Genomic DNA, 8,775 nt, shown 5'->3' on the forward strand with positions numbered 1-8,775 from the left:
TGAACGCTACAGAAGACGGTTCAAGACGCAACAAAAACACGGCAGCGCGAATATGAACCGCACGAAGTGATTAATAGCAGTTGAGAAGCATAGAACAACGCAGATTCGGCTGCGAATAATGCGGCCTTTCACACGTCAGGGAGACTGGAGAAAGGATGGATGTCAGACCTGGCAAAAGACATCAGTCCTGAAGGGTTTCGAACGCTCGCCCACATCTTTCATTTATTTTCCTTAATCACAGATCGATCCTGCTGTCAAGCCGTTAGCGCCTCAGAAAATACCCTCAACGCTTCGTCAACTGAAATTAATCTGAACCGGTCGCATGTCAGTTACGTGTGAAGCGAAACTCCCGTTGTACCGTGGCGCGGTGGGGGAAATTGTGAGGTCAGGCTCCGTCCTCCAGAGTTGAACCTCAATTTAACGCGGCCTTCTGAGATTACACGGCCACCGGCGTGTTCAAGGGTCTTCTATCAAAGGCAACAAGCCGGAGGAGAAAGAAAACCCTAAAACACAAAACTATTTATTGAGACAAATTCGGAGCAGGAAGGGAAATATTTTGTTAGCTCGGCGGCGAATGGTCGGCGGTGCTGGAGCAGTCCACGGTTGAAGAGGGGGGGAACAGCGAGCCCTTTGTTAAAAGACAGAATGGTGCACTCCGTGGGGTCACTGCAGGAGGCCCAACATCAGACACACACACCCACACACACACACACTTTCTTTCACTCACACATGCACGCATACACACGTGTTTTCCTGCACATGCATGGACACTCACACAAAAACCATAACATTCCTGTGCTTCTATGAATGTTTTATTAACCATGTGAATGGGTCAGAGAGTTACACCCCCTAGCATAACTGGAGTCTCCATAGCCACACACAAAAACACACCCTTGCACTTTCTCACACACCTACCTTCCAGATGAGTTTGGCAGAGTGGGACTGCTGGCCTCCTGTAACCCACCAACCCGTGTTAAGGTCACACTGGCTTGATTAGGAGTTAATTTCCAGGCATAAAATCTCACATCTCAGCACATGTTAATTGGCCTTGTGTGTGTACTTCAAATAGAATGCTGAGGATTACTGTCAATAAATGAATCTCAAAACATGTTTTACACTCAGTGCTTACCTCCATTTAGTTTTTTCAGATCATGTTGAACAGTTTTAAGTCAATATAATCCAACAAACATATATACAACACATCCTTTTCTTCTCCCCCTACTCTCTTAGTGACATTTTCCACTGACACTCCCAAGTGACCTCTCCTGTGTTCAAGCATGACCTGTTATTTTGTACACCCATAAAACATCCCAGAGGTAAACAGCAAAGTCAGTTATGTGTACTGTAAACATTCTGGAGGATGCTCAACAGGAAAATACTGGCCTCGGCCCGCTTCCTTGTGTTAATGAGCACAACATTCTGCCTGGTGTTCCCTCCTCTAATGGGCAGTTTGCAAATAGCCAAAACAGCTAATATCTAATCTGGCAGTTAAACAAGGATGCTGTATCACACACGGACACTCACACACACCAGAACATGTTAACTGTAAACTGAAACCCAGGACAGCTCCTGTCCTGTTTGGGTTTTTTTGTCTTGCAGAAAGGTCTCAGCCCATTTTTAAGCTCTCTAAGCTGTCACTAATAGCCTTCAAACAAAAAGATTTAACTCTGTAGTCCACTGAGACATGTAACCATAGCCTCAGATTATGTGCCCGGTTGAGACAAATGTTCCAGCAGTTCCTCTGTCCTGCTGTTTTTTTCTTTTTATCTCATTTGATCTGAGGCTGCTGTCCTGGCAGCCATTAGGGAGAGAGAAGCATTATTGTAGATAATGCCCAACATTAATCTCACACTGCCCCACATATCCTGGGTTACAGGTCAAAGACATTTCATGTTGTCCTTCTTGTGTGTATTGGGCTCTCTGTCCTCCACGGGACTGTTTATTATCAACCTAATGTCCAGGTTTCAGATGTCGTTTTAACTTTTGCTGCTCCCCTGATGCTGCTGTGGTATTTTAATATACTTTAGGCTTGCTTCTTATTGAACAGGCAATGGCCAAAACAGCTCCATCTGAGTTAAATACAGACCTCTCCTTGCTTGTTTTCATGTGGTCATTCACACAACAGCAACAAGATACACCCATGTCCTGGTGGCAAAGGGGAGGGACACGATGGCTTTTTACTAGCAGAGAACTGAGCTGCCATCAGAGTCTGGGTCTGCGCATCTCGCAGTCATTCTTAATTCAAATGATTTTTTTGAGGGAAAGAGGTGGATAAAAAGTGCTGCTTATGTGCTCCAGGCAAAAGCAGACATTGTGCCGTTTACGAGGAACGTCTCACACACGTGCACACACGCAAACACAGCGCTGCCATACCGCCTGATTTAGGACCTGTCGCTTCTGTCAAACTCTGGAAAAGGAGTATCCTGTGGGGTCCGTGGGGGCCAGAAGAGTGTAACACTAAGTGTGTGTGTGTGTGTGTGAGAGAGAGAGAGAGAGAGAGAGAGAGAGAGAGAGAGTGCGAGAGTAACCGAGAGAGAATAATGTCAGAGAGTGACCTGAGAGGCCCAGCTAGTTACAGCTTCTCTGCTGGAGACCACCACTTTCACAAAACAAGCATTGTTGGTACAGAGCTCCAGACACCAGAGACCCACACTGGAAACAACTCCTGTGGACGCACGCACACACACACACACACACACACACACACACACAACACACACACACACACACAAATATGGTCTACATGGCAGCGACATTGGTGCACTGCATCGTACCTGTTGAGCCAGGATTGTTTGAGCCAGGAAGAACAAGATTAGAGAACCTCTCACACCAGCAAACCTCTTTCTCACACTACAGGCAGAAATGAGGCTCGCTGTCACTAACAATAGCCCTTGGGTGGTTGGTCAGGCTATTATTGTAGGTGCTTCTATGCTAATTATGTGTGACTGAGAACATGTCAAAAGCAGTTACTGGAAATAATGTGGTGAGCTGGAAATTGTGAGGTGGAATAACTTGTGAGGTGCCAACGAGGTCTTTGTCTCCGCAGTGTTCAACAAATGAGGGCTGCCTCGAAACTTTTTTTCAAAAAGCAACTGGACAAGTTTTAATACACATGCAAAATAACATAGAGGAATCATCAGCCTTCATCCTGGTGGGTGGAGAGCATCGTGCCCTCCGTTTTTGACTGTGCGCCCTCCACGATAGCAGAAATCTCGTTGGCTGACAGGAGCACAAACGTCAGCACCTCTCACCGCTCCGGTATAACCCCCTAAGCCTCTGGCGGTCCCTTTAGACGCGAAGAGTAAAAGTAGCAGCTCCAACTGTTGCCTGGACCAACCCCGTCAGCATCCACAGTCTGACACAGAGGAGCCACAGCGGAGAGCAGCGGAGTTGTGTCAGCGCACAACTTTTACGCGCAGCCGTTTCAGTCCGGCGCGTCTTTTCACACTTTGGATTCTTTTTCTGCAGTCACTCTTCTCATTTTTAACCCTTCGAAATAGAAAATGACAATTAAAATCATGAATTCATCGCACCTGTTCCTGCTATTAAGCTGTTTCCTGGGCGCTGCGTCGCTTGGGACCTCTGAGGGAGATTCTTTACGCGCATCGGACGAAAGCTACCAGTCCGCGTCGGACCTCCACTCGGATGTCCGAGATCAGGACATGGTCTCACAGCACATGTTCAAACTGTACGAGAGATACAACAGGGAGCACCGTCTTAAAGAGGGAAACACTGTCCGGAGTTTTAGGGCAAATCAAGGTATGTGATTACGGTTTATATGAAACCCAAAGATTCAAAACAGTCGTGCGCGTGGATATTTCGTATGTAGTAGGACACATACCAAAAAATGTAACTGTCAGGCAGCAGGAGTCAGAGGGCTAAATCTAAATGGCCGTGGCTCTGCCTGACACTCTAAATTGGTAGTGTTGTTTTGGAACAGTCTGGGAATGCACGTTAAATGTCTCTGTGAGGCTGCGTGTGCGGCAGCTGTGTCACTTCTTATCAATTACAACATGCGGAAGAACGCTGAGGATCCAGTGCGAGAGATGCGCCAGTCAAACCTCAGAAGCTCGTTGTAGTGGTTTCTGTGTTTCTGTTGTGGCTACGGGACGTGTGTGACTCCAGGTCCTGGAGTCCTGGCGGATTAAAGCACAGTCGCTCCTCTCTATCTGATGCTGTTTTTATAAACACAACTCACAGACACAAATATCCCTCATAGCTCTCGGATGTCGTGTCATAACACCGGTGTATTTTTACTGCAGTGGCTGAGTGTAATCCAAGTCGAGATGTAAGAGACTTTGAACAACAATACAAGATCTGTTAAAACAGTTGATTTGGTCTGGGTGTCTGGGCAGACACTGTAGTCGGTATTAGGCTCAAGGGGAAACTTTTAAAGAAACTGAGGTAAGCATTTCCATATGGAGGCTGAATCCAAGGTATTGTACATCCCTTGAGTCAGTTCCGCTGAGGTCTTATACAATGAACAATAACTCTGCTGTTGAAGGTAATGTTCATCATGAATATGTAGCCGCTGCCCTCCCCCATAGCCCCTCGTCGGTCAGACCATCAGTCTGTGGCGACGTCGGCACTACTGAGGTGGAAACTACTTTCGTGATGTAACGACAACTAAATGAGGGCATTAAATAATCCCACGTCCCTTCAACATGATCAGCTTTGTTAGTTTATTTTCAACCGAATTTTAAAATCTTTTATCGAATTTGAGGACTAATGTTTGGTTTGAAAGAATAGGGTTGATCAACTGTCCAGTTGCTCACCTGACACTGATTTAATGTTCTTGCAGAGTCGTCCAACCGCGGGACAGTGTACCGATTAAACCTTACATCTCTGCAAGACACAGAGGTCATCCTCTCTGCAACATTCCACTTCCTGCTCGAGCGGCGCCCTCACCACAAATCCTGGTCCTGTAAACGCTTCAAAAGCTCGTCCTGCCGTTCCTTAACCGTCCACTCTTCTCCGTCCATCAGCCTGATCCTTCGCTCTATCTCCTATGGGTCAGAGGTCAGCCATGGGCCAATGGGGTTGCTTCTAGGCAATATGACCTTCCACCCCCAGAGGAGAGGGGTGTGGCAGATGAAAGACGTGACCCAGGTCATAAAGGAGGCACAGAACAAGGGTCACCTCTTGGTGTCAGTGGAGCTGGACATAGGACAGAGGAGACCTGAAGAGGTGGAGTCTGCGAACAGTCTGCCTTACCTCCTACTGTATGCTGAAGACCGAGCTCTGGCAGAGCCCAACAGCGTGGCGGCGAGTCTTCAGAGATACGATCCACTCGGCGAGGGAGGGGAACCTGAGCTCCTGCGCCGCACTGACTCCTCGCCGGAATCGAAAGGTCGGATGAGGAGGGAAGTCAGTCATTTCTCTGACCGCGTTGAAAACAATGAGCTGCCCGAGGTTGACTACCGGACAGAGGGCTACAGGAAGGACGACCTTTGGGAGAGCACGTGGTACCTGGCACTCAAACCCAAACATAATGCTGAAAAGAAGGACAACAGGAGACAGAACCAGGAAGAGGAACTGCTGAAGCAGAGCAGGGTAACACATGAGAAAGAGCACGTGGCTGTCAAAGACGGAGCATCACTGCCGCTCAACACTCATGACTCAGTGGTTAAAAGGCTCAAAGGCGCTCGGACTCTGCCCGCCACTGACAGCCTAAAGCACGGGCGCAAAGATGGCAAAAAACACAAGGGAAGCTCAAACTTTCAGTCGCCTGTTCTGAGCTTTGACGAGCGGACCATGCGTAAGGCCCGGAGGAGGCAGTGGGGAGACGAGCAGCACAGAGGCTGTTCCAGGAGGAACCTCAAAGTGGACTTTGCCGACATCGGCTGGAGCGAATGGGTCATAGCACCTAAGGCCTTTGATGCCTACTACTGCGCTGGCATGTGTGGGTTCCCCATACCCCGGGTAAGAGCAGAAACCTCCCCCCAACTGCACCGCCTCATCTGTTTGTACAACCACTAACGTGTTTTTGCTTCTGTTCTCTTCAGGTGGTGAGGCCGTCAAACCATGCTACCATTCAGAGCATTGTCCGAGCTGTGGGAATCATCTCTGGCATTCCCGAGCCCTGTTGTGTCCCAGAGAAAATGGCTCCCCTGGCCGTGCTTTTCCAGGATGACTCCAGGAACCCAGTGCTCAAGGTTTATCCCAATATGTCCGTCCAGTCGTGCTCCTGTCGGTAGGGAGGGGGAAAGCAACCGGAGCGGGAGACAAAACAGAGACGGCAAAAAAAAACAAACAGGAAATGGGACTAAAGGAGACAGAACTATACCTCGAAGTGGTTTGTGAAGTGGTTTCTTGATACCCAGACTCAAAGTCACCTTGGCTGTTGTTATTCCTGGAGGAAGACAGGCTGCGGAGAAATCTCTTCCATCTCTCAGACTAGAAGAGACACGTTGTCTGTGTCTTTGTTAGCAAGAGGAGCAGAGTCACACATGTAAAAGTCAGGGCTCCACATGTCCCAGAAGCCCAGCTGTTTTGATTCTGCTTTTGAGATAACATTGTGGGTTTCATATGCAGGGGCATTTAAAGGATGTTTTTCGTCTTTCCGCTATTGTTTCGCAACAAGATCACACTGAGCAGTTGGTGTTTATTTGGATTAAAGGCCATAAATCAAAGACTTCAGCAGTGTGATATCAGGCAGCTCCCATACTGAGATTGTTGACATGTGTGTACACTTTTTCATGCTGTTTACTACTACTTTTATGATGTGCCACAATGTACATACATGGTTAATATGTTTGGCAAGACAAGATGGCTGTTTTTGGTCTTTCCATTTATGTGTTCTAAGAAAATATCCAATGGATCTTAGAGAACATCTGGAATTCATTTGCAACCAACCCCCTCATAACACTTGTATTGTATTAAAACCAGAAATATTTTTCTATTTTGAATGTGAAACTTGGTTAAAATTGTCATGTTACTCAGTTATGTATTACAGTATTTTAGATGGTGTTTTTGTACATGTGCATTGTTAAATTATGAAAGTAGCCTTCTATATGTTTGAATAAAAAAGTAATTTAATGCAAAGTTGTTGCTGGAACGTTACTGTTTAAATAACAGTTGATCCTCTGGGAGGACATTTCTGGAGCTACTAATGTCACACAAAGGCAGGAAGTCTCCACTCAGATATCCCCCTAAAGCCACTTGAGCATCTGAAGGTTCAAAGTCTGTTGTCCTACAAATAAAGGGAGGGGGGGGGGTACAATTCCTTTGCCCATTAGCTGGTGCACACCTATTAAGACGTCAGCCACTTGAACTTCAAAACACGGCGCGCTTCCCTTTTTCGTAGCCCCACGCCACCACCGAAACTGCAGGATGTTCTCCTCAATAGCTTTTTTTGGTCTCTAATGGATGGTTACAAAGAGAGTTCAACCACTTTAGAAGAAGGTGGCCCGTGTGGCGCCTAAATGTGTGTCAAACTGACAGTGAGATGACAGAGAGGACCCTTTGATTACGATGCCATTACTCTGTGGTCGGTTTTTTTTTTGCCTCCAGCCTGTAAACGTTGGCACAGAACACCACATCTGTTTGCAACCACAGAATGCTCTGAAGTTTACCAAGACTGGACAGAAGTCCCCCGAAGGAGAAACTAATCAAAAGGATGAATCTCATTTTTTTGCAATATCTTCATGCGGTTTATCGGCTCAGCTGTTTGATCTGCTGGAGCTGTTTCTTTTTGGATTGCATCATAGCTAAAAAGGGAATCTAGTTTCTACACAAGATGACTATCAATATCCTTAGGCCAGTTATAATGTCATCTCTGTTCTATTTGAGATATTTTGAGCCTCTTTTTTCATTTCCTGGCCCACAGGATGACGTTACACAGCGAATCCCACATCAGCAGCGACGGGAAGGGAAAGTACTTCCAATGGTCAGTGGAAGTAAACCACAGCGCTCAGGCCTGCGCTCAGAGTTCACTGCCAAAAGAGCCAACGTGCAATCGGCCAAGTGGAAAACCAAGAACAATATTTGATTTTCCACATAATGACCATTCAATTAAAGGAGAGCAATACAGCCATTATTAGGCAACAGTGGATTTTTGTGTCCAGGATAAGTGGCTTTTTCCTCACATGGTTATAAGAGCAGAAAACTAATAGCTCAGTTCATTGGGACAAGACTTTAAAGAGTTGGTCTGTTTTAATCATCTGGACCACTGGCTATTTTATTTGAAAACATTGTCTTTATTCCCCTTAGCCAAGTGGATAAAATCTACTTTCCCATTATTGGTATAACTTTTATTCGACCCACATAACGAAAAGATAAATGTCTGAAAACAATTCTTTATAGAGGTATGTGCTCGGATGGCCAAGATTTTTTCATCAAAACTGCTCAACATTAACTTATTAACTTGGTTTTATAATCCAACGCTGAAGTCCTCTGATATTCTGGCAATAGATGCCGGGAATAAACTCCTTTGTTATTCAAGTTGCAAGTAGAAAGCAGACACCTGGGTGGATTTAAGCATCTCTGCTGAAAATACAGAGTGAGGGAACAGTCGTGACTTTCCCGTGAACTCCTGCTTCTTCCCGCCTCATTTACCTGCAACAGAGACGGCTATTTATGTCCATGCGTTGGCCGCCTGACCTGACTGGGATGTAGAAGATGGTATCACGTCAAATAACAACAGCGACTGAATTAAGTCTACTCTTTCCAACTGCAGATGAATGATATCATACAATATACAAATTTGGAGAGTGAGAGAGACAAAATGCCTTTTTGGACTGTGGCTGGTTTGTAATTAAGGAGAAATGGAACAAA

At 46.2% G+C, this 8,775-nt stretch overlaps 1 protein-coding gene across 1 annotated transcript; it reads left to right on the top strand.

The window, feature by feature from the left end:
- The first annotated feature begins 3,044 nt into the window (after positions 1 to 3,044).
- On the top strand, positions 3,045 to 7,044 carry gdf10a (growth differentiation factor 10a). Its single transcript, XM_057047305.1, has 3 exons — positions 3,045 to 3,759; positions 4,802 to 5,922; positions 6,006 to 7,044. Exons 1-3 carry the CDS (start codon positions 3,504 to 3,506, stop codon positions 6,195 to 6,197), a joined length of 1,569 nt encoding a protein of 522 aa, XP_056903285.1. The 5' UTR covers positions 3,045 to 3,503; the 3' UTR covers positions 6,198 to 7,044.
- The last annotated feature ends 1,731 nt before the right edge of the window (positions 7,045 to 8,775 follow it).

The sequence above is a fragment of the Takifugu flavidus genome, chromosome 11 (assembly GCF_003711565.1).
Source record: "Takifugu flavidus isolate HTHZ2018 chromosome 11, ASM371156v2, whole genome shotgun sequence".
NCBI lineage: Eukaryota > Metazoa > Chordata > Actinopteri > Tetraodontiformes > Tetraodontidae > Takifugu > Takifugu flavidus.